The sequence below is a fragment of the Notolepis coatsorum genome (assembly GCF_963971535.1).
Source record: "Notolepis coatsorum genome assembly, chromosome: 19".
NCBI classification, from domain to species: Eukaryota; Metazoa; Chordata; class Actinopteri; order Aulopiformes; family Paralepididae; genus Notolepis; species Notolepis coatsorum.
Window position 1 is genome coordinate 19,148,564 of NC_140183.1, and position 26,665 is coordinate 19,175,228.

At 44.4% G+C, this 26,665-nt stretch overlaps 1 protein-coding gene across 1 annotated transcript; it reads right to left on the minus strand.

Moving 5' to 3' along the window:
- Window positions 1-788: 788 nt before the first annotated feature.
- Window positions 789-26,315, minus strand: LOC311246411 (cholecystokinin-like; the record flags this gene model as incomplete). Its single annotated transcript, XM_084336568.1, has 4 exons — window positions 789-1,247; window positions 12,892-13,045; window positions 26,145-26,216; window positions 26,310-26,315. The coding sequence occupies 4 exons, from the start codon at window positions 26,313-26,315 to the stop codon at window positions 1,114-1,116; spliced, it is 366 nt and encodes a 121-aa protein (XP_084192694.1). The 3' UTR covers window positions 789-1,113.
- Between the last annotated feature and the right edge of the window lie 350 nt (window positions 26,316-26,665).

The following is a 26,665-nucleotide window of genomic DNA, read 5'->3' on the forward strand; positions in this document are numbered from 1 at the left end:
GACCTCCAAGTGGGACAGTCAGGATTTTTGTGGAGCTCCAATATCTCCGACTTGATGTTTAGTGACGTCATGTTAACAAAATCATATGGTAGTATATTAGTCTAATTTAAAACAGTGTGCTATATGCTTTGATCTGTTTTGACTGTAGTAGTAAGGTGAAAAGTACAGCAAGTAAACTGATTAGGTGAACTGATTAGATACCTGCAGACAGCAGCAGAAGTACAGTAGGAACAGTTCTGTACCGGCTAGTCACCACCAGTCAGAGCCGACACCATGTTTTGTTTTTACCTGAATGATTGAATGGAGCTGGAGCTCAGAGTTCCCACATCATCAAATCAGAAACGGCCGAGTTCTGACTTGCAACGAATGCAGCTTTGTACACTGTAGGTGCATTTGGCTGGTCATTACCAACTCTTAAAGTTCTACATTTCCGAGTTTACCACTAGGGAATTGCACTCAAACAGCCAACCAAATGGGAAATACCAGTAGTAAACATGGGCTAGTTCCAGGATACCCCAATTTACAATTTGTGACATATCAGTAACCTATCACCTTTTAAGTAAACATATTTTATTATGAACATGGAGTATTATTAGACATCAACAGAAATATCATATTGACATACTGGGATTCACAAAGATTGATCAAAGGTTGAATAATCTGCTGAATCTGCTGCTTTGGATCTGACTGGTCCTGACTTTCTGACCAAACCACCGCACGTGAACAATATCACCTCGTAAATATGACTTGGTCACATGATACATTTACAACTTTACGAGTCAACAAGGACGGACCAAACAAACCATATCTGGCCAAGGTGATGAAATATGAACATCAGATCATTAGAACATGTATTCTTACTTCCTGTTAGCATACGACTAAAAGGATTGTGGTACCAGAATGCAGTTGTGCAGAGTGCAGTGTGAACAGGGCTTATGTCTGTGATTGGACAGGTGGTGTGTGACCGGGACTACATGTATGTTTGGACAGGTGATGTGTGACCGGGACTACATGTATGTTTGGACAGGTGATGTGTGTGTTTGTGTGTTATGAGGAGGAGGCGTGGTCATTATGGGGAGGAGGCGTGGTCAGTAGGAGGAGGAGGCGTGGTCATTAGGAGGAGTAGTCATACTCCTCAGCGCTGCGCCGGCCGAAGTCCATCCAGCCCAGATAATCCCTGTCCTCTATCCTGTGGGCGGGGCCTGGACCGCTAGCTCTGCTGCTCAGAGAGGAGCGTGTCTGGTGACCTGGAGAGAGACAGACAGATAGAAAGACAGAGACACAGAAACAGAGAGAGGGAGGGAGAGAGAGACAGATAGAGAGACAGAGACAGGGAGAGGGAGAGAAAGACAGATAGAGAGAGAGGGAGGGAGAGAGACAGAGACAAATAGAGAGTGAGAGAGACAGAGACAGTCATTGCACCCTCAGTGAGCCTGAAACTGAGATACACTTCCTCACCAAATGTGAAAAATATAAAGATATTAGAGAAACGCATTAAAAAAATTTTAATTAATAAAAAAAGGCTTTCTTGCACTACCAGATACAGAAAAACGACCAGTCCTACTAGTGGAGGACTCAACACGCTGTGAGCTAGCAGCAGCATATGTTGCTGCCTGCCACAAACTGAGGGACAGTGAGTGACAGTCACCTGACATGTTTACGCCGTAATACTTGATGTTTTATTTTACGATGATATTTTGTATGTACTTATATCTGTTTGTAATCCATGTTTATGTTTAATATTGCTTTGGCAACATGTAGAAGTACGTCATGCCAATAAAGCCATTTGAATTGAATTGAATTGAGAGGGAGAGAGACAAAGAAAGGTTGAGTCATCGAGCTGAATCTGCTGCCTTGAACTGGATTGGTTCTAAATCTGCTGCCTTAGATCTGATTGGTTCCTCCGAATCTGTTGCCTTAGATCTGATTGATTCTGAATCTGCTGCCTTATCTGATTGATTCTGAATCTGCTGCCTTAGATCTGATTGGTTCAGAATATACTGCCTTGAATCTGATTACTTCTGAATCTGCTGATTTGGATCTAATTGCTTCTGAATCTGCTGCCTTGGATCGGATTGGTTCTGACTTTTCTGACCTAACTAGCGCATCTGTTTCTTGTTGTAAAGTAGCCTACTGCTACTGCTGTGTTTGTTGTTGTAAAGTAGTAGTGATGCTGTGTCTGTTGTTGTAAAGTAATAGTACTGCTGTGTTTCTTGTTGTAAAGTAGTAGTACTGCTGTGTTTGTTGTTGTAAAGTAGTAGTACTGCTGTGTTTCTTGTTGTAAAGTAATAGTACTGCTGTGTTTCTTGTTGTAAAGTAATAGTACTGCTGTGTTTGTTGTTGTAAAGTAATAGTACTGCTGTGTTTGTTGTTGTAAAGTAATAGTACTGCTGTGTTTCTTGTTGTAAAGTAGTAGTGATGCTGTGTTTCTTGTTGTAAAGTAATAGTACTGCTGTGTTTCTTGTTGTAAAGTAATAGTACTGCTGTGTTTGTTGTTGTAAAGTAATAGTACTGCTGTGTTTCTTGTTGTAAAGTAGCCTAATAGTACTGCTGTGTTTCTTGTTGTAAAGTAATAGTACTGCTGTGTTTGTTGTTGTAAAGTAGCCTAATAGTACTGCTGTGTTTCTTGTTGTAAAGTAATAGTACTGCTGTGTTTCTAGTTGTAAAGTAATAGTACTGCTGTGTTTGTTGTTGTAAAGTAATAGTACTGCTGTGTTTGTTGTTGTAAAGTAATAGTACTGCTGTGTTTGTTGTTGTAAAGTAGCCTAATAGTACTGCTGTGTTTGTTGTTGTAAAGTAATAGTACTGCTGTGTTTCTTGTTGTAAAGTAATAGTACTGCTGTGTTTCTAGTTGTAAAGTAATAGTACTGCTGTGTTTCTTGTTGTAAAGTAATAGTACTGCTGTGTTTCTTGTTGTAAAGTAATAGTACTGCTGTGTTTCTAGTTGTAAAGTAATAGTACTGCTGTGTTTCTTGTTGTAAAGTAATAGTACTGCTGTGTTTCTTGTTGTAAAGTAATAGTACTGCTGTGTCTGTTGTTGTAAAGTAGTAGTACTGCTGTGTTTCTAGTTGTAAAGTAATAGTAATGCTGTGTCTGTTGTTGTAAAGTAATAGTACTGCTGTGTCTGTTGTTGTAAAGTAATAGTACTGCTGTGTTTCTAGTTGTAAAGTAATAGTACTGCTGTGTCTGTTGTTGTAAAGTAGTAGTACTGCTGTGTTTCTTGTTGTAAAGTAATAGTACTGCTGTGTTTCTAGTTGTAAAGTAATAGTACTGCTGTGTCTGTTGTTGTAAAGTAATAGTACTGCTGTGTCTGTTGTTGTAAAGTAATAGTACTGCTGTGTTTCTTGTTGTAAAGTAATAGTACTGCTGTGTTTCTAGTTGTAAAGTAATAGTACTGCTGTGTCTGTTGTTGTAAAGTAATAGTACTGCTGTGTCTGTTGTTGTAAAGTAATAGTACTGCTGTGTTTCTTGTTGTAAAGTAATAGTACTGCTGTGTTTCTAGTTGTAAAGTAATAGTACTGCTGTGTCTGTTGTTGTAAAGTAATAGTACTGCTGTGTTTCTAGTTGTAAAGTAATAGTACTGCTGTGTTTCTTGTTGTAAAGTAATAGTACTGCTGTGTTTCTTGTTGTAAAGTAATAGTACTGCTGTGTTTCTTGTTGTAAAGTAATAGTACTGCTGTGTTTCTTGTTGTAAAGTAATAGTACTGCTGTGTTTCTAGTTGTAAAGTAATAGTACTGCTGTGTTTCTTGTTGTAAAGTAATAGTACTGCTGTGTTTCTTGTTGTAAAGTAGTAGTACTGCTGTGTTTCTTGTTGTAAAGTAATAGTACTGCTGTGTTTCTTGTTGTAAAGTAATAGTACTGCTGTGTTTCTTGTTGTAAAGTAGTAGTACTGCTGTGTTTCTTGTTGTAAAGTAATAGTACTGCTGTGTTTCTAGTTGTGAAGTAATAGTACTGCTGTGTCTGTTGTTGTAAAGTAATAGTACTGCTGTGTTTCTTGTTGTAAAGTAATAGTACTGCTGTGTTTCTAGTTGTAAAGTAGTAGTACTGCTGTGTTTCTAGTTGTAAAGTAATAGTACTGCTGTGTTTCTTGTTGTAAAGTAATAGTACTGCTGTGTTTCTTGTTGTAAAGTAATAGTACTGCTGTGTCTGTTGTTGTAAAGTAGCCTAATAGTAATGCTGTGTTTCTTGTTGTAAAGTAATAGTAATGCTGTGTTTCTTGTTGTAAAGTAACCCAATAGTGCTGCTGTGTTTCTTGTTGTAAAGTAATAGTAATGCTGTGTTTCTTGTTGTAAAGTAATAGTACTGCTGTGTTTCTAGTTGTAAAGTAATAGTACTGCTGTGTCTGTTGTTGTAAAGTAATAGTACTGCTGTGTCTGTTGTTGTAAAGTAGTAGTACTGCTGTGTTTCTTGTTGTAAAGTAATAGTACTGCTGTGTTTCTAGTTGTAAAGTAATAGTACTGCTGTGTCTGTTGTTGTAAAGTAATAGTACTGCTGTGTTTCTAGTTGTAAAGTAATAGTACTGCTGTGTTTCTTGTTGTAAAGTAATAGTACTGCTGTGTTTCTTGTTGTAAAGTAATAGTACTGCTGTGTTTCTTGTTGTAAAGTAATAGTACTGCTGTGTTTCTTGTTGTAAAGTAGTAGTACTGCTGTGTTTCTAGTTGTAAAGTAATAGTACTGCTGTGTTTCTTGTTGTAAAGTAATAGTACTGCTGTGTTTCTTGTTGTAAAGTAATAGTACTGCTGTGTTTCTAGTTGTAAAGTAATAGTACTGCTGTGTTTCTTGTTGTAAAGTAGTAGTACTGCTGTGTTTCTAGTTGTAAAGTAGTAGTACTGCTGTGTTTCTAGTTGTAAAGTAATAGTACTGCTGTGTTTCTTGTTGTAAAGTAATAGTACTGCTGTGTTTCTAGTTGTAAAGTAATAGTACTGCTGTGTCTGTTGTTGTAAAGTAATAGTACTGCTGTGTTTCTTGTTGTAAAGTAATAGTACTGCTGTGTTTCTTGTTGTAAAGTAATAGTACTGCTGTGTCTGTTGTTGTAAAGTAATAGTACTGCTGTGTTTGTTGTTGTAAAGTAATAGTACTGCTGTGTTTCTTGTTGTAAAGTAATAGTACTGCTGTGTTTCTTGTTGTAAAGTAGTAGTACTGCTGTGTTTCTAGTTGTAAAGTAATAGTACTGCTGTGTTTCTTGTTGTAAAGTAATAGTACTGCTGTGTTTCTAGTTGTAAAGTAATAGTAATGCTGTGTTTCTTGTTGTAAAGTAACCTAATAGTACTGCTGTGTTTCTTGTTGTAAAGTAATAGTAATGCTGTGTTTCTTGTTGTAAAGTAACCTAATAGTACTGCTGTGTTTCTTGTTGTAAAGTAATAGTAATGCTGTGTTTCTTGTTGTAAAGTAACCTAATAGTACTGCTGTGTTTCTTGTTGTAAAGTAATAGTACTGCTGTGTTTCTTGTTGTAAAGTAATAGTAATGCTGTGTTTCTTGTTGTAAAGTAACCTAATAGTACTGCTGTGTTTCTTGTTGTAAAGTAGTAGTAATGCTGTGTTTGTTGTTGTAAAGTAGTAGTACTGCTGTGTCTGTTGTTGTAAAGTAATAGTACTGCTGTGTTTGTTGTTGTAAAGTAGTAGTACTGCTGTGTCTGTTGTTGTAAAGTAGTAGTACTGCTGTGTCTGTTGTTGTAAAGTAGCCTAATAGTACTGCTGTGTTTCTTGTTGTAAAGTAATAGTACTGCTGTGTTTCTTGTTGTAAAGTAGTAGTAATGCTGTGTTTCTTGTTGTAAAGTAATAGTACTGCTGTGTTTCTTGTTGTAAAGTAATAGTACTGCTGTGTTTCTTGTTCTGAAAGCTGTGTTAAAAGCTGCCGGTCGTCCTGAACGGGGCTTTGATGTGATGTGATGTGTCTGCTGCCCTAGGAAGATGTTGTGAATAATGTAGTCATTAAAAACACTGTTCCCTCATCTCATCTCCTCTGGTGACATGTGACGTCTCCTTTAGTCGCTAAATCGACTGCATTTATATAACAGATTTTATCCAAAGCACTTTACAACTTCACTCACACATTCACACACTGATGGCAGAGGCAACCATGTATGGTGCCAGCCTGCTCATTGGGAGCAGTTAGGGGGTTAAGTGTCTTGCTCAAGGCCACTTCTGACATGCTGCCGGGAGGAGCCGGAATCAAAACGTTACCTCCTGAGTCACTGTTGCCACTTGGGTTTAGGACTCAAACAGATGAATAATGCTGTATAGGCCGTATGGTGAAGGCTGAGAAGTGGCTAGAAAACGATTCTCGTTCCCATCTCGGCGGGGATATAGCTGCGAAACGGGCTATGTGTTCTGCAGCTCAAGATGTGGATGCAGGAGTCTGAGCTTACAGAACATGGTTCTATAGGTGAAAGTCCTCTGAAGAAACCTCAATCCAGGACAGGCCTACCAGCTTTTGTCGGACCTGTACTTCCAGTCTTGTGCATCATTTTGCAAGAAAAGGGACAAGTATGTGTATGTGAAGGGCAAACGCAAGAGGGACCATCTATCATTAGCTGAAACCTTGGCTGCAGGTATGAAAAATAAGCCTACAGTAGCTACGCTAATGTGAAAAATACACTATTTGATGCTGTGCTGAGATACAGTTTAGCTGTGTTTTTATAGTTGACATAACTAGCAATGAGTGAATGAATGAAAACTTTATTTAACAGATTGCAGAATGGGTACAATACAGTACGGCTCAATACACACAATTGTTAAGGGGATGCAGACCAGAGAAAGACGTTTGTCTTGTTTACATCAGGGTCCCCCATTTTCAATTCATAGTGACATTTATGACATACAGGTATATAGTATACTGTTACATTTGTGACATATACGATATGCAAATATACAGTACTGTTACCCATAGATCCTAACAGAGAATAATTCTAGTTTTAGCATTCTAGTTTTCTTCAGATACTGTATGTCATCTAGTTTTACAGTGATGTTTATGTAGCCCTGCTAGTTCATAGTGATGTTTAAAGTATGTTAGCTTTTAGCCTTTTAGAACCAATGCTTTTGTTAACCACCTCTTGTGATAAATAATAAACAAACTTGAAACTTGTGTATGTATGTGACGAATAAACCTCCTGAATCTATTTTTGTACCTGCATTCTATTTTGTCTGTAAATGGAAAATAAAAAGGTTAATGAGTAACTTATTGATTTGTAAATTGTTTGACATTATTCCAAATTAAGGGGATGGTGTAGTGTTTTGATTGATTAACTAACTTGGGTCTATTATTTTTGTCATACTATCCACTGACCTGTTTTGTGTACGACCTCAATCTTTAGAAAATTGTACCAGCATCTTTAATATTGCAGGTTGGGAATCACAAGGTAAAGTGTTTTTGATACAAATGTGCTGCATGCATCACAGATTGTGTGTTTATGGAGGTTTATCGAATAATTTCCCCGACAGGACGTCATGCATCGGTGTGTGCAATGCTGTGTTGTAGATAGAAGGCGATATGATTTAAATGTACATTATGGTTAATAGCACATACGTTATGGCCCGTTTCACAGCTGTATTCAATCGCTTGCCTATAGAAAGTAGCGTATATGCATATAACATTGTTTAGAAGCCTATTTCGCGAACGTTAGAATGTGTTTTTTTTTTCATTTTCGTCGAGATATACTCTGTGGATGACGTGATAACATCACGTTACTGTTTACACAATGTCTTGTGGTCTGTAATTTGGCAACAAAGAGAGCTGCTATTGGTCGAGTGCAAGATACGTGACCGAACTCACACCAATTACGTCAAATAAAACTCACCAAGTATCCGTTCGCGAGGAAAGATCTAGTCCCGACTTAAAAATTATGATTGCACAAAACGGGCTAGTTTGTCAATGGAGAACTTTTTGTTCCTAAATCTACACCAATATATGAAACGATACAGCTTTAAGAGTCTCTGTTATCTGCTCATGACACACACACACACACAGCCCTCACACCGGGATATACATTCTGGTATGTATATACATTCTAAAATCTTAAATATGCAACTATCCAGCCAAAAATATACAGAAATATACAGTAACATGTACAGTAATAAGCGTGAAAAATGTAAAGTGAACAGTGTCCAGGAAGATTGTGAGAAGTGTCTTTTTTTCTTGTCCAGGAAGATTTTGCCAGGCTGTACTGTCACCCTGTGCTCAGTGATGGTTGCTGACAACATTTTAACGCTGTTAAAAGCAGGTGGTTTTGGTGTAATGTGTGTTGATGCTGCTCTTCTGTCAAGATGATGGATAATAGTTTGAAGCAGCAGATGGCTATGGATTAGGAGAAAGGACCCCAACTGGGCTGCAAAATGACCATCGAGGGGTAAAAGCAGAGGGGGGCACACCTGGGACGCCAGGTGTTGCCGTTGAGCCCTTCGGAGGTGTCGTGGGCCTGTCAATGAAACACCAATGAAGGAGGGTGCCCACCTGAAGACCCCAGTGAAGCTTTTACCACAACCCCATTCAATAAAAAGTGCTGATTATCTAAGGGATTGTAATATCTAGTCCTATAAGCTCAACTGATAAGCTGGAGAAATCCAGTGACTGCTGTGAAAGTGCAGCTGACAACAAGGGAAAGACCATGTGACAGCTTGGAAAGACAGCTGACAGGAAGGAAAGACCCCAACGGGGCTGTCATGGACTAGCTATCCATGATGGCAGGCTCCATCGCTTAATTAAGTGCATAAAAGCCACCCCTCATTGCTACGAAAAGTCTAAAGAGAAAAACACCCCTAGAGTCTGCGAGAGCGGGGGCGGAAGATGACTCATCGGCTGACCACCCGGTAACTGACCCTGGAATGAACATGACGACGAACCAGATAATCGGCACATCAACTGAAGGACAGGAGCACAGAGTATGTAGCTGTGGCTGGTCCAAGGTAACATCCATCAGAGGCCTACGAATACATCAAGGGCGGATGAAGTGCTTGAAGAAAGTGAGGCCGGGACCTCGCATTGACCATTATCTTCTGAGAGAAAGGTCAAGTCAGGCGAGTGAAGCTCAGCGGCAGGATTTAACCCACAGTCCACCGAGCATCAGTACCCCAGTGGCTGAAAGTAATTCAAGCACATCAGAGAACTTGGAACCAAGTCACTTGCAACCTTCTTTGGAGAAGAACATGCAAGGCCACAGACCTCATGTGAAGTGGCCAAAGTCCAGCAGCAAGAAAGAGTGGGCGACAATCAATGCAGACCTGATCAAAATCCTGGACGGAATCAAAGGAACAGTGGAAAAGAAACTGGATAAAATGGGCGATCTGATCTACTTCTATGGAGCAGAAAGGTTCGGAACAAAAGAGACAGGAAAGAAGATGACACCAACAACCCCTCCCAAGTCCAGAAGGCAGCAAGAAATCCAGCGCCTTGTCAAAGAGAGAAGGGACTTGAGGAAGCAATGGAAGAGAGCCACATTGGAGGAAAGAGTGGGCATCGACCTCCTGCAAACAGACCTGAAGGGACGCCTGGGAAGACTGCGGAGAGCTGAAAACCTCAGGACTCGAGGCAAGAGGAAGGAAAGAGCGAGAACAATCTTCTACAAGGATCCCTTCAGATTTGTGAAAGGACTCTTCACAAAGGAAAAGAGCGGGTCACTTAGGGTGCCAAAGAGGGAGTTTGAGGACCATCTGAAAACAACTCACACAGACAGCAAAAGATATGAACAGAGGGAACTACCACCAGACATGCCACCAATTCCTCAACCAGAACACCAGCTGGATGACTGTCCTCCAAGGTGGAGGGAGGTTGAGGAAGCAGTGAGGAAGGCAAGGGCAGCTTCAGCTCCAGGACCAAATGGAGTTCCATACCGGCTGTATAAAAACTCCCCAAATATCTTACGCTATCTGTGGAGGCAAATTAAGGTGATGTGGACAAAGCAAACCATCCCAAAAGCGTGGCGAAGAGCAGGGGGAGTGGTAATCCCCAAGGAGAAGGATGCCTCAAACATCGATCAATTCCGGCAGATCAACCTGCTGAATGTTGAAGGGAAGGTCTTCTTTAGCATTGTTGCTAAAAGGATGACAACATACCTGAAGCAAAACAACTTGATTGACACATCTTTGCAGAAAGCCGGCATTCCTGGTTTCTCAGAATGCTTGGAACATACAAGCATGATATGGCACCAAATCCAATCTGCCAAAAGGGAAGGAAGAGACCTGCACGTCTTATTCCTGGACCTAGCCAACGCTTTTGGATCCGTCCCCCATTCTCTCATCTGGACAGCCTTCAACTTCTTCCACATCTCAAATACCATCACAAACCTGGTGAGAAATTACTTCCAAGATCTGCAATTCTGTATCAAAACAACAGAATACACAACATCATGGCAATCTTTGGAAGTGGGAATAATGGCTGGATGTACCATCTCCCCACTAGCCTTCACCATGGCAATGGAAGTGGTCATTCGAGCTTCCAAGTGGGTTGTGGGAGGAGAACATCTGCAATCTGGACAGCGTGTACCTCCTATTCGCGCCTACATGGATGACATGACCACCTTGACCTCAACCATAGCATGCACCAAACGTCTGTTGGGAAAGCTTCATGCCAACATTACATGGGCACGGATGAAGTTCAAACCCAGCAAATCCAGGAGCATATCCATCGTCAAAGGAAAACTCGTGGACCAGAGGTTCCACATCAAGGATACACCCATTCCTTTGGTGTCAGAACTGCCAGTCAAGAGCCTAGGGCGATGGTACAACGCGAGCCTCAAAGACTCAGACCAGAGTGATCAGCTGAGGGAAGAAACCATCAAAGGCCTTGTCAGCATAGACAAGACCTTGCTTCCTGGAAAGCTGAAACTCTGGTGCCTGCAGTTTGGATTGCTCCCCCGCCTGATGTGGCCTCTAACAGTCTACGAGATCCCCATGACCAAAGTCGAGAAGCTGGAGAGGACAGTCAGTTCATACATCAAGAAGTGGCTTGGCCTCCCGCGTTGCCTCAGCAACATCGGCTTGTATGGACACGGGCCCTGGAATTGCCTGTCTCTAGCCTCATAGAGGAGTTTAAATGCACCAAAGTGAGGCTGAACATGACCCTGACTGAGTCTCAAGATGAAGTGATCCGAGTGGCTGCTCCCAGACTGGCAACTGGGAGGAAATGGATCCCATCTGAGGCCGTACAGCAAGCTAAATCTGCTCTCAGGCATGGAGACATTGTAGGACAGGTGCAGCATGGAAGAGGTGGGTTTGGACTTGGGACAAGTCGACCCACATGGCACAAGGCAACATCAACCCAGAGGAGAAAGCTGGTGGTGGCTCAGGTTCGGCAACAAGAGGAGGCAGACAGATGCGTAAAGGCAGTCTCACAGTCCAAACAGGGCCAATGGATTAGCTGGGAAAACCTGGAGCATCGTAAGCTCACATGGAAGGATCTTTGGGATATGGAAGGAAGCCAAATCAGCTTCATCATCAGAGCCACCTATGATGTTCTCCCCATGCCCAAGAACCTAAACCAGTGGTTTGGAGAAGATCCTTCTTGTGCGCTTTGCAAAACCCCCGCAACACTGAGGCACATCCTCACCGGCTGCAAAACCAGTTTGTCCCAAGGGTGCTACACCTGGAGACACAACCAGGTCCTAAGACAACTGGCAATCACCCTGGAAGGAAGGAGAACTACCAACAATGCCCTCCCTCCCCCAATGCCTAGACACTCAAACACCACTTCTTTTGTAAGAGCAGGACAGCTCCCAGCAAAGCCATCTGCAAGAGTGGAGGCAACCCTCCTGGACACTGCCCGGGACTGGAGAATGCAGGTTGACTTGGACCAGAAACGAATCTTTCCGCCTGAGATCATTACAACTAACCTCAGGCCCGACCTGGTCTTGTGGTCAACCTCCCAGAAGTCTGTATTCATTGTGGAACTAACTGTACCATGGGAGGCTGCAGTTGGTGAAGCATATGAACGTAACCGACTGAAGTACTCCGACATAGCAGCCGAGGCAGAACAGCGCGGCTGGCGTGCCCAGGTGCTTCCGTTTGAGGTTGGATCTAGAGGATTTGTTGCCATGTCCACAACCAAGCTACTTAAGGGGATGGGAGTGCGAGGACAGGCGTTCCGACAAGCTGTCAAAACACTGTCAGAGGCTGCCGAACGAAGCAGCAGATGGCTATGGATTAAGAGAAAGGACCCCAACTGGGCTGCAAAATGACCATCGAGGGGTAAAAGCAGAGGGGGGCACACCTGGGACGCCAGATGTTGCCGTTGAGCCCTTCGGGGGTGTCGTGGGCCTGTCAACGAAACACCAATGAAGGAGGGTGCCCACCTGAAGACCCCAGTGAAGCTTTTACCACTACCACATTCAATAAAAAGTGCTGATTATCTAAGGGATTGTAATATCTAGTCTTATAAGCTCAACTAAATTGACAGGCCATTCTCTCATCTCCTCTCCTGTCTTATAAAACCATGTTTCATGCCTCTTTTGAGGACAAAGCTAGAAAGCAGTATTAGTTGTTCCTGAATGTAAGATAGTAACGATATTGACATGGAGCATGATTTGAATAATGTAATATAGTGACTATATTAACATGGTTTTAATAATGTAAGATAGTCACTATATTAACATGGTTTTAATAATGTAAGATAGTGACTATATTAACATGGAGCATGGTTATAATTATGTAAGATAGTGACTATATTAACATGGTTTTATATTGATATGGATAATGGTTTTAATAATTTAAGATAGTGACTATATTGACATGGTGTAACATAGCTGTACTGTTTGTTTTGGTCAGTACAATTCAGTACAATCCAGTACAATTCAGTACAATTCAGTATAATTCAGTATAATTCAGTACAATTCAGTATAATTCAGGAACTACTTCATGAAGGGACAGCGAAGGGTTTGATTCTGATTGGTGTATTAGCTCACCTTTCCTGGACAGTAGTCTGGCTAATAGCTGGCTGAGGTTGGAGCCCTCCTCTTCTCGTGGCTGGTTATAGCTGGCCAGCTGTCCTGCAGGGGGCGCTGCCACCGAGCGAGCCTGGCGTGTGTGTAGAGAGGTGTCTGACTGAGTCTTTTGAGTCTGAGAATGTTAAACAACAAACACATTATACCATCCTGCTGGGTTTGATTCTAGTCTGTGTTACGTTAATAACTGTCATCTGTTGTCATCTGTCAATATTAAACCTTGTGTGGTGTTTTCCTTTAACCCTTGTGTGGTGTTCTCCTTTAACCCTTGTGCGGATATATCCTTTAACCCTTGTGCGGTGTTCTCTTTTAACTCTTGTGCTGTGTTCTCCTTTAACACATTGAGTGCCACGCCCCTTCCGGGAAGTGACCCCTTCCTTGCCGTCCATTAACCCCATGTAAATGTAGTTGTAGTTTGTAGAGCTAAACCTATATTTTATAGTATAGCTATGGGTCTAATAACACTGTCGAGTCTCAGTGAGTTGCTTCCAGTCAACGTGCAAAAAACAGATTCTTTTTTTATCCGTACATTTCCGCTTTATACCGTTTTGAATATGAATATAGTTTGGTTGGTTCTGAGTAATTCCAGGGAAAAGACATGAAAACAGCGTTATTGTGTAATTCAATAAACATGTCATTTTTCGCCTGTTTATCGGATCTTCCTGAAATCAACGCTAGATCACCATTATTATCCTGCCTCGTGCAAGCATGCAATGTGGTTTAGACCGGCGCCCCCCCCCCCCTCCTACACCCAACGGCAAACAGCCACACATATAAAACACAGATAGCTTCAATCGTGGTAGAAATAAATATCAGAGGGCGGCCGGGTAGCGCAGCGGACTAAGCCTCTGTCTACCACCACAGAGCCAGTGGGATCGAATCCGGCTGTGGTGCCTCCGGCTTGGCCGACCGTCCATACTAACACAATTGGCAGAGTTAGTGGGTGGGAAGCCAGCGTGGGTGGGTCCTGGTCGTTGTAAACAGCGACTCCTACAGTTCGGTCGGGGCGCCTGCACAGCAAGGGAAGGATCTAGGAGAGGTAGTGTGACCTTCCACACGTTACACTCTCCCAGTGAGAGTCCACGCTGCCAAGTGAAAATAAGCGGTGGGCTGGCTACACATGTCGGAGGAAGCATGTGATATTCTCTGCCCTCCCAGACCGACGGTAGGGGGTAGAGTGCGCAACGAAGGGGGAAAAGAAGGGGGGAAAAGATAATTAAAAAACAATAACAATAACAAATAAAACAAATAAATATCAGATCAACGCAAGCTTTCATATATAGTGTCCTTACTTGGTATCTGATGTAATGCAAAAAAAATAATCCAATTATCTGATCGTCATTCCAGTTATCCACAGCGATCCTGTCTCCGATGTTGTTGGGCATTGCTCATCAACGGGCGGGCGGGGTCAGTTGTCCAAACCATCCCTACCCGTTTTGAATGGGGTGCAATAATCGCAGAAGGCGTTAGAGGGCGGTATAAGATCATCTGCCAGCTCAGACACACTCAGAACAGTATGCACAAGGTGCCCCGCTGAATTATGAATGGCAATAGCGATTAAAAGAAATACAGTGAGAAAAACGTAGATCTACGTTTCCGGCACTCAACGATTGGACGACAGAAACGTAGTTCTACGTTTTCGGCAACCAAATGGTTAACCCTTGTGTGGTGTTCTCCTTTAACCCTTGTGCGGATATATCCTTTAACTCATGTGGTGTTCTCTTTTAACTCTTGTGGGGTGTTCTCCTTTAACTCTTGTGCGGCGTTCTCCTTTAACCCTTGTGTGGTGTTCTCCTTTAACCCTTGTGTGGATATATCCTTTAAAGGTCCCATGCATTGCTATTCCTTGCACTATTTGGGCAACTTTACACAATTCCTGTGAGTCTATGGAACACATCTGTAAAGTTATTTTCAAAAAAATTCATTGTTTTGTATTTCTAATGAAGTACTCAAAAGCATAACTTTTCTAGTTCAGGATTTCACGCTGTTCTTGGATGGGCTCCACTCATAAGCGCTTTGAGTGACAGTCACCCACAGTCTGCACTGGCACAGAGAGAGAGATAGAGAGATAGAGGTCAGGTTGTGTGTAAAATGTGTGTGTGTTATGAGCGTGCTCCGGGAGAAGTCTCTCCACTCGCGGTCAGGTTGTGTGTAAAATGCGTGTGTGTTATGAGCGTGCTCCGGGAGAAGTCCCTCCACACACGCCGGTCAGGTTGTGTGTAAAATGCGTGTGTGTTAAGGCCTCTGCATGCTACAGAAACTGCAAAGCAACTGCAACACAACATCAGCGCGACTTCAACGCAACATGTTGCAGAGGGTCTTGTGTAGACTGTGTTGCGAGGATGCTGCGTACCTCTCCCCAAAATCTAATCTGAACAACCGATATTGCGTAGCAGTGATTGGTTGGTAGTGAATGGGGGCGGGGCTGCCTGTCACTTCTAGTGTTCCTGGCGCGAGACCAAAAAAGAAAAAAAGCTTGCAGCCACGGACTGCTGGGTTCCCCCGGAGGCTAGGAGTCGCAGAGTAACTGCCAGCCGTTGACCAACGTCGTTGGTGGCATTGGTGGTTCGCTGGTGTTTAATGAATGGACGCAGGCGATGCACTAGGTGGTCGAATCGGTCCTTGGACATCCGAAAATATTGAAAATGCTTCTCCGGGTCAATGGTTCTCATTTGCTTTATCAGCTAATTAAATTCGCCCTCCTCTAGCCTACTGACGTTGAGCGGTCTCTCTCTCCTGGCAATTCAAATAAGCAGCTCTTCCTCCTCGTCGTCAATAGCCTGTTGCTGTAACAGATGTATTTGCATCTGCACATTAACGTCCATCCCTAAAACCAACGTTAGCCAACGTAAAATGAAAGTTACCTAAACTATAAAACTAATCTAAAATAATGAACTATTATTTCATTATAATAGTTAACTAACTATTAACTAAGTTAACTAACAAACAAACTTAACTTAACTAAAGTAGATATTACTATATTACACTATATATACAAGAACACAAGCGAAAACAAACATAAACAGGGCTATTATTATACTAACGTATGGTTGAGAATGGAAATCCGTTATGTAATTGCTAGAGTGTGCAGCGGGGCTGGGCGCATGCCGCACATCCGGGGTACAATGTTGCATCATAGGCTGCGCGTCGATGTTGCAGAAGCATAAAGGCAGAGTGTCTGCAACACCGTTGCGTTGTCGATGTTGTGTTGCAGTTGCTTTGCAGTTTCTGTGGCATGCAGAGGCCTTTAGGAGCAGTGGTGCAGTCGTGGTCACACGCGGTTACACGCAGTGTTACCAGATCACATGTGCGTGCGTGTGTGTGTGTGTATAAATCAGTTCTGTGCGCATGCACGTGGCGTGGCGTGTTACCAGTTCCCATATTACGACTGCACCACTGTTTAGGAGCGTGCTCCGGGAGAAGTCCCTCCACGTGCGGTCAGGTTGTGTATAAAATACGTGTGTGTTATGAGCGTGCTCCGAGAGAAGTCCCTCCATGCACGCACGGTCAGGTTGTGTATAAAATACGTGTGTGTTATGAGCGTGCTCCAGGAGAAGTCCCTCCACGCGCGGTCAGGTTGTGTGTAAAATGCGTGTGTGTTATGAGCGTGCTCCAGGAGAAGTCCCTCCACGCGCGGTCAGGTTGTGTATAAAATGCGTGTGTGTTATGAGCGTGCTCCAGGAGAAGTCCCTCCACGCGCGGTCAGGTTGTGTGTAAAATGCGTGTGTGTTATGAGCGTGCTCCAGGAGAAGTCCCTCCACGCGCGGTCAGGTTGTGTGTAAAATGCGTGTGTGTTATGAGCGTGCTCCAGGAGAAGTCCCTCCACGCGCGGTCAGATTGTGTGTAAAATACGTGTGTGTTATGAGCGTGCTCCAGGAGAAGTCCCTCCACGCACGCGCGGTCAGGTTGTGTGTAAAATGCGTGTGTGTTATGAGCGTGCTCCAGGAGAAGTCCCTCCACGCGCGGTCAGGTTGTGTGTAAAATACGTGTGTGTTATGAGCGTGCTCCAGGAGAAGTCCCTCCACGCGCGGTCAGGTTGTGTGTAAAATGCGTGTGTGTTATGAGCGTGCTCCAGGAGAAGTCCCTCCACGCGCGGTCAGGTTGTGTGTAAAATACGTGTGTGTTATGAGCGTGCTCCAGGAGAAGTCCCTCCACGCGCGGTCAGGTTGTGTGTAAAATACGTGTGTGTTATGAGCGTGCTCCGGGAGAACTCCCTCCACGCGCGGTCAGGTTGTGTGTAAAATGCGTGTGTGTTAGGAGCGTGCTCCGGGAGAACTCCCTCCACGCGCGGTCAGGTTGTGTGTAAAATGCGTGTGTGTTATGAGCGTGCTCCAGGAGAAGTCACTCCATGCGCGGTCAGGTTGTGTGTAAAATGCGTGTGTGTTATGAGCGTGCTCCAGGAGAAGTCCCTCCACGCGCGGTCAGGTTGTGTGTAAAATACGTGTGTGTTATGAGCGTGCTCCAGGAGAAGTCCCTCCACGCGCGGTCAGGTTGTGTGTAAAATACGTGTGTGTTATGAGCGTGCTCCAGGAGAAGTCCCTCCGCGCAGACCAGGCTGCAGAAACAAATTAGTGGGGGGGCATAAAATGTTCTCGGGGGGGCACAATGGTTTTTCAACACAGGTTCCCTTTTATACGTTTCAGCTGGGACAACGGCGCTGTGGCTTGCTTGGCGCTGCCCACGGTGCTGAACTAAAAAGCAGAGAGGCAATTGAAAAATCAAATTTCTCTATCTTAAGAACATTCACTTATACAAAAACAGACTGAACGGATATATATAACAGACCTGCTGGGGCAGCGGACTGAGAGCAGGGGACACAGACAGGCTGGATAAGATGGTCAGGAAGGCCAGCAGCGTGGTTGGGGTGTAGCTGGACGCCCTAGCGAAGGTGGCGGAGAGGAGGAGCCTTGCTAAGCTCCAGGCCATCAGGGAAAACCCCTCCCACCCACTATACACAGACTTGGCTGACAGGAGGAGCATGTTATAGGCTCACACTACCTAAATGCAGCACTGAACGGCACAGGAAGTCCTTCATTCCGACAGCCATCAGACTTTATAAAACGCATCACTGTGCCCCACTGCATCACTCAGCACAGAGTGACAGTTACCATCTTCCTGGACTCTTACTTTTTAAACAGCACTGTGCAATATTACACCTACTGTAGACTTCAGTATATTTTTACTGTATTTATTTACTGTATCTTTTATTCTATTTTTATTTTATTTCATTTTATTCTATTCTTAGGCCATTTGTTTTGTTATTCTTATTCGTGACTTGTTCTGTCTAAATGTTTAATGTTGAGTGATTTGGAGTGTCAAATTTCCCTCAGGATAATACATTTCTACTCTATTCTATTCTATATCTTTGAAAAGTCTCCATTTATTCAACACGTCTGAATTCACTGACAAACTGAACTGAACTGACAAAAATAAAGTGCATAAAAAAGCAAACAAAATTCCTCCACAGGCTACTCACCATCGTTTGGGGACAGAGTGAAATCTTCTTAAAACACTGCCCCTCCACTCATTCCTGAACTTTTTTGTTAAGTCCTTCTCAAATGCCAACTGAATTAAATTGGCCTTGCGTCGATGAAGCATACTAAGGCGATGTTCTGTAAAGATGTTCTTGAGGGCAGAAAACGAATTCTCACAGAGTGCTGTGCTAGCTTCAGTAGTGTTGTTGTTGACATCAGTGCCCACTAGGGCTGTCCCCGACTAAGCATTTGGATAGTCGACTTTGATTGAAAAAAATAAAAATAATTTTTTTTTTTTTTTTTTTTCATGGTGGGCACAGCTGACTCAGTGGGCGGGCCAGGCCCCCCAATGCCCGCCCATGGCGCCGGGTCTGCCTCCGCGTGTTGCTTTTTAACAGCGGAGGAGTGCAAGAATGTGACAATGTGACCGCGGCAGCGCGAGAGAGCGGCAGTGCGGAAATAGGCTGTCTATTGCCATTCTCTAAGACAAACGCTAACCTTAACCAGCTCCTTAACAGCGCCTAAACTTAACCTTTCTAACCTTAACCAACTCCGAAACAATGCCTAACCTTAACCATGCCTAACCTTAACCTTAACCATAGAAAGAATATTGCCATTCTCTAAGACAAACTCTAACCTTAACCAGCTCCTTAACAGCGCCTAAACTTAACCTTTCTAACCTTAACCAACTCCGAAACAATGCCTAACCTTAACCTTAACCTTAACCATGAACTTGAAACCAACAGACCGCAGGACCGCAGGACCGCCGCGCTGCCAGGTGAGCTAAGCTCCGAATGAGAATCATGGCTGTTTACAACTAAATAATGCCGCAAGCTCTGCCGCTCCGCTCCGCGGCAGAGCTCCGCTCTGCTCTGCGGTTGCCGCGCCTGCCGCGGGGCGTGTCGCAGCCAATCAGGGAAAACGCGGAAGCATTCGGCGCACTGCTCCGCTGTTAATAAGCAATAGGCAGTCCCTCCACGCGCGGTCAGGTTGTGTGTAAAATACGTGTGTGTTATGAGCGTGCTCCAGGAGAAGTCCCTCCACGCGCGGTCAGGTTGTGTGTAAAATACGTGTGTGTTATGAGCGTGCTCCAGGAGAAGTCCCTCCACGCGCGGTCAGGTTGTGTGTAAAATACGTGTGTGTTATGAGCGTGCTCCGGGAGAACTCCCTCCACGCGCGGTCAGGTTGTGTATAAAATGCGTGTGTGAATAATATAGAATAATATAAGCCCACTGTTCATTTATTAGACACGTAGGCTATACAGTGTTCGTGTGTGTGGCACACACAACAAGACTTATGGAATATTAATTAATCTATTTCCATGCGATTAGCTTTAGTTCTTATTTATTTATCCACTGGCATTTGCAGTGTTGGTGTAGTAGGCTACATAGTGTATTTCAATATCGGTTTTATTGATTAATGATATATTTGAAAGAATGCAGGTTATAGCTATATAAAACAAATGTCTGTCCCATTGTACCAATCAATGGGATATATTGCATGTTGGCTATAACCTGCATTCTTTCAAATGTATAATTAATCAATAAAACAGATATGTAACAAATAAGAAATACAAATGCCACAGAAGGCATTAAATAATTATTATTTTCAATCATTTCACAATAATTGCATAATTGTGTTTGAATATCTGAGTAATTAAGTAATTATACATTTGTCCAAAATAGCTGGTTCAGATATGGTTAATCCAGCTGCCCTGTGATCAGATTTTTTCCGACATCAAATGTGTAATTCTTTATCGTACAAATATTGTCATATTTATTTAAATTATGATTAATTCATTAATTCCAAGGAGGCCTGTATGGTTGACATGAAGGAATCACTATGATTCCTCCCAAATAAAGCCATTAAGAAACACGGAGCACACACCAGTCTGTCAAGTTATATATCGTATAGCTCTGCTCAGCGTCATAGTGGCAATACTCTTCACTTCAGTACTTGCATTGAATAAATTCTCACATGTACCTTTACATACCATCATCTGTCTGGCCACACCCCCATCCGCTACCTACATAAGCAGGGGTGTGGCCATACCATCATCTCCTTCTTCAATTTTCACCATGTTGAGTGCCTGCTTGTACCACACTTTGAGATTGATGGATTTTTTGAAGAAAGTAGAAGATCAAGGAGATACATTGACATTATATCTTTGTTTTCTCTCTCACTATTTTCGAAAAAATACGGCGATAATGTCTTCGTCACTGGGGTGTCTGGAAGATGATGATCATTCTGACCTCCACCGGCTTTTTCGTATTAGGGGCTCGCGTCGCTGGTCTAATCCCCACCTGCAGTCCTCCAATCTGCAGCTGGACTGTGCAGGAGGCGTCGGCTGTTGTGAGAAGCTGGCTACCTCTGGGTGAGTGATGATTTTGCTATGCGAGCGCCAGTTGTGTTGTTATGAGGGGGTTAGCTGCACAATTTACGAAGGCCGGCCCCAGACTAGTATCCTTTTTTCTGCCTCTTAGGCAGAGGGGGGTCCTGGTTTGAAGCCCACGGTAGTCAATCTAGTGGACCGTGACCAAGGTCTGTGGTTAAAACCCGGGATCTTTTGGACGAGCGGATTCTTCTCTGTCATGTGAAGGCCCCATCTTTCAAGTTGAAAGTTACCCCCACGAGGAAAAGTGGGTTTGGTGCTTCATTATCGGAAGCTCCACGCTCAAGTCAGCTGCAGCCTATGAAGGAATTGTGCCGACACCGCTGTATATCTGTCAATCACCGTTCTGGAAACTGTGTTGATTTCTTTTTCTCTTCTCTCTTAGGATGAGGAGGTGAGTCAGACGGCGGCTGTCTGAAGTGTTGGCTTATTGTGTTCTCGTGTGCAGTTTCGGTGATAGCTGCTTAGCTTGCGTGCTAGCTGGGTGAGCTAACTGTTAGCCAGTTAGCTGTTAGCTGCGGTGCTGGCTCGTTATGTTCACTAGGCCAGGAGCGTTAGCTTGTTGCTACCAGTCGGCCTGAGTTGGCTGTTAGCTTATGCTACACCGTTGAACATTAGCCGTGAGGATAACAGGCCATAACACTCTGACTACGACGTCATCTTTGACAGAGGATGTTAGTCGGCCCTACACCGTGTTGCCCCGCCAGCGAGGACTTTCGTCAACATGGAGAGACCAGTGGTTGCAGTCCTCTCAGCCTGCGCTCATGGTGTAGGTAAGAGTCCTTCTGGACACTTAACGCCTCTTCTTTCCTTCCCTTCTAAATGTTTTGTAATAATGATGTTTTTTTCCAAAAACGTATGTTGCTTCACTACATTGGGGATACGACATGTGTTGTGTGTGAATTGTCTTGTTGCTGGTATAGTTTTCTCTACCTAGAAAGTCGGCGTTGTTTTTTACGTGAGTAAAATGAACTGGTTTGGTTGTGATGAGAACTTGTGTGTTTATGTAATGTTAGTTAACATGGTTGAGCTCACAACTAGTTGGGTTAATAACCCTGCAAAGCTATGCTTAGTGACATATGACCGAGGGGTGAGTCCTTCTCTCAGCCTGTGATGACAATAAACAGGTAGCGTGTTCACATATTAACAGGGCAGTACCTGTTCAACCTAGTCGTATCAAGGGTAAGGTGGGGAGGGGTGATCCCCCCCGGTTTCCCTGGGGCTTCCCCCCCCCCCCTCCTCTCAAACATGTTTTGTTTATTGTTTCACTATGTTTGTGGGGATACGGTGTAATCCCTCAGCTTCTGCTGTGGTTGTGCTCCTGCTTGGGAAAAGATTTTTTCCTAGGGAAAAGATTGTTTTCGTCGCTATCATGTGGACTTAGCAAGGCCTGTGGGCCAGTACTTTATCAAGGACTTGTGTCTTCTCTCGTTATGAAAAACGGCATTCCTCTTACGGTAGTGAGAGTGTACTTTTGCCTTTTTTGTTGTGATGGAGGGTTTTGTGTGCCGTTAAGATCCACAACTGGGTTAGGTGTTGGCCTACAGAAGTCACATGTGTAAGCTCTGGTACCGGGGCTCTTAAAGGGGCCCTCTCTGGGTCTGTGTTTTTCTTTGTAAAATTCAGATGGCAGTTTTCGCACATGAGTCTATGTGAAGCTGTTAAACCCTCTATAATGTTTTGGATCGACACGCATACCTACCCCCCTCCTAGGGTTGGGGATGTCGGCGTGATTAGGACACGGGACTGATTCTGGTCGCGCCGGTCCAGGTCAGTTAACCCGTTGTCCGCTGGGGACGCAGATCTGCTGTTTTGGTACCCTGAGGGACTTGTGCTTTTTTCGGGGGGGAAAATGCCGGGTCGGCCCGGGTGTTGCAGGGTTTGACGTTATGGAGATGTTCGTGGTTGTGTACTACGTATTACCCCTCACTGTTGCTTGGTCCATGTTGTGTTGTACCTTGCGCTGCGCTAAGGGGGCCTGGTCCTTCTCCATTCTTTTCGCCCCTCTCTTCTCCTGCTTAAGCATGGCTTGGAGGGGGCTGTTGAGGTGATTCTTATAGAACTCCTCTGGCATCCCTGTGTACGTCCCGGTTCACCGGGCCCGGTCCGAAATTGTTTCGTCGACCCATAGGCCTGGGATAACCCCTTTTTGAAAACTGAAACACTTGTACTGCGGTATAGCCAGTGTATACCCGCAGTTGTGTTTTGGAGTTTTTTCTTGAGGGGTTATAGGAACAACCACCTCATGTTTGAACCAAGGGGGTGGTTGGTTCCCTGGTGTGTTGGTAGCGGAGTCAACTCTCGGGTTAGGCCGCTTGAGTGTGCCCCCGCACGTTTCATGACGTCTGCCAATCGTGTCAGCCTTCTCTGCCTCGACCCCTCTAGAGAGTCTGTTTTTTTTTGTGGAGGCTGTGACATGGTGCACAACAATGCCAGCATACGCCCCTTCCGCCGGGGTGCTGTTTCAGCAGACCCCTTTGGCGCCTGTCTAGTCCGCAGTGCTCCAGGCTCAGGTCGAGTGCCTGTTACCTGGATTGAGGGATCGACCTCTTCTGGGGGTCGTCTCCCCGGTGCGCTGCCTGCTCCCGCTGTGGGTGTAGCCTCTTGAGTGGTACTTGGATGGGTGACTGCCTGAGTATACCAGGTTCAGTGAGCTAGGCGGCGTGCTATAGGGGGGAAGGGCCTGCTCTTGGATGGGCCCTGTCCGAATACGCTGGCGATGTGGGGGGCGGTGTCGCTAGTGACCGCCTGGTGAGGTCTCGATGCTGTGGCGTCGTTGGCCTCTCCAGGCCCCCTTTTTCCAGGAGGGGTCCAGTCCCTTTTTTGGGTCTGGGTCCTCCTTCGCGCTCCGCTGCTACGGCCTTGCGACAGGGTTGGGGCTTTGCTTTGACCCCGTGATATTGGGGGTGGTAACGGGGGTTTGTTCCTTTCCGTTCATTCCCTAGTGGCATGCGGGTTGTGCGTTTGTGTAGTCGTGGACACGCCCATGGTCTGCTCACCCTGTGCGTTGAGTTGCTGAAGCTCCTCTTCGCGCAGTCGGATCCGACTCCCTCCCGTCCTCCGCTAGGGGGGTTCGGGGGGGCTCGGGTCCTCCGCGGTTCTGATGGTTGTGGGGGGCCTCAGCGGGTTCATTTGTCGAGCTCAGCTCTGCTCAGCTCCTGTGTTGCCACTATGACGCTGAGCAGAGCTATACGATATATAACGTACGGTTATGTATATAACCATAGTTATATGAGTATAGTGACGCTCAGCGTCAGGACTCACTGAGGACCCCTTGATCTTGCCTTGTGGTGAAAGATTGGGAAGGAGATGATGGTATGGCCACACCCCTGCTTATGTAGGTAGCGGATGGGGGTGTGGCCAGACAGATGATGGTATGTAAAGGTACATGTGAGAATTTATTCAGTGCAAGTACTGAAGTGAAGAGTATTGCCACTATGACGCTGAGCGTCACTATACTCATATAACTATGGTTATATACATAACCGTACGTTAAGTGTGCTCTCAGCCACGGCCGAATGCAAGCTTAGGGACGGTTGGGGAATCCCACAGCCAGCCCTAAGATGTCTCAAATGGCCCTGAGAGCAAATTTCTTGTCGTAAGTCCGTTGGAGAATGAGACCCAATTAATTCACACGCTCGCTCTGCACGCTCTTTTGCATATTGTAGGCTATTTGGTTTTTGTATTGTGTTTCCACTCTGATGAAATGAAGCCTTAATTAAGCATAGTAGCTTATACAACCATGAACCATCAGTCTCATGCATGACCGAAAGTGGACCTTCGCTCAGTTGTATGTGTAATGAACTCTTTCATCAGAGTGGAATCATCAATGTCATCCAAAATGTCATGGTGAACATTCATTATTGCTCCGTGGGTGAGTCTCGCTATTTACATTTTCAAATGTGTTAGAAATAATCCATGACCGATTTTCCTCTCTTTACTGGTCATCGCACCGGAATTTATTTCGTAATAAAACGTGCACGTTAAACAAATTCAGTCGCTTCTTCTGTAGTCTATACCCAATTCAACAGATCCGAGGGCGCGCCGTCTGTCAAACAAGCTGCAGCATCTCTGGTCGCGTTCCAAAACATCACAGATTCTCCACATCTCTACACGACCATCTCTCCCTATTTAAATTTCTTTTTTTAAACTGCTTTCAAGAGAAGACGATGCAAGCTGTTCTAACGCCACGGGTGACCCGTTTAAGATCGCTGTGAAGGTGGAACGGGCACTTGTTATGATAACATATCGATTGTTCTGTATGATTGTGTACATTGTAATGGTGAAGTGCTTTGAGCAGGAGAAACGTATAACTTATATACGTATATAAAAAGACCGTTTTGTGTAGTAACTGAAGCTGCTACTAGGGGGGGGGGGATGCTGCCGAACACCCCGCACCCCCCCTTCCAACGTGCCTGTATATATATATAGCTCTATATATTGTGTATTGTAAAATTCAGGGGGGGAATCGAACACAGGTTGCCCAGACCAAGGGCTAGCCAGTCCCCCCGACCCGTTACCTATAGGGCTAGCCAGTCCCCCACGCTTCAGCCTATCAGCTGGGTCACGTCTCTGGGCGCATGCACTTCCGATGGCCTCACGGTCCACCATCCCACTTCTGACACCAATGTGGCGACACGTCCTCGATGCGTCCGCGAGGCTATAGCTGCGGCAGGCTAACTAATCCCATGAACATTCAAGTAGGGTCGCTACAGTATCCTCTTTTTTATTCCTTGTGTTTTATTACTCTGCATGTTTTCTCGTCGCTCTTGTATATTCTCTGCTGGGTGGTGTGTTTGCTGCTGATGACAACAGGTTCCCACTGGATTAATAAGGTTGTTATTTCCTCTGCACTTTTCAACACGTCAAGACGACTTACCAGGAACACTAGATGAGTGTCGTCCTGAACTACAGAAGGAGTAGTTTAATATGAATCAACTCCACACAGTTCTGTGTGTTGATGCTCATCCCCGGAACTACCATATGGGCAACCTGGTGCCCAGGGGCCCTCAGTGCATAGGGGCCCTCCGTGATGGAATGTTTCTTTAAAAAAAAATTAGAATCGTTGGGCTCCACAGAAATATATGACATGACTAATGAATTAAATTAGCCTGACTGGAAGCGCAAAATAATTAATAATGAAGGTAGAGTTTAATGGCTGTGGTGCGTTACATGGGGAGGGCGTGGTGTGTGAGGCGCAGCGGCGGTGTGCGGGGGACCCCTCTGAGCCTCAGTGCCCAGGGACCCCTGGAGGTACTCATCCAGCCTTGTTGATGCTGGAAAGACTTGAAGTGAATGTTGATGGTCGATGGTCGATGGTCGATGGTTGATGGTTGGTTTAGACTCACCATGGCCTGAGAGGTCAGACTGAGGGAGCTGTTTGCCGCCAAAAGAATGAAGACACAAATCCTTAAATACATCTGAATGGAGAGAGGGAGAGAGAAAGAGAGGCTAGGTTACTGTAATGTTATATGTGTACCATATTACTATATTGTTTGTCATTTATATAGTACCTTCATGGTAATCTATCTATCTATCTATCTATCTATCTATCTATCTATCTATCTATCTATCTATCTATCTATCTATCTATCTATCTATCTATCTATCTATCTATCTATCTATCTATCTATCTATCTATCTATCTATCTATCTATCTATCTATCTATCTATCTATCTATCTATCTATCTATCTATCTCTCTCTCTCTCTCTCTCTCTCTCTCTCTCTGTCTGTCTGTCTGTCTGTCTGTCTGTCTGTCTGTCTGTCTGTCTGTCTGTCTGTCTGTCTGTCTGTCTGTCTGTCTGTCTGTCTGTCTGTCTGTCTGTCTGTCTGTAAAGGATAAACACACGAATCCTAAATAATATTAC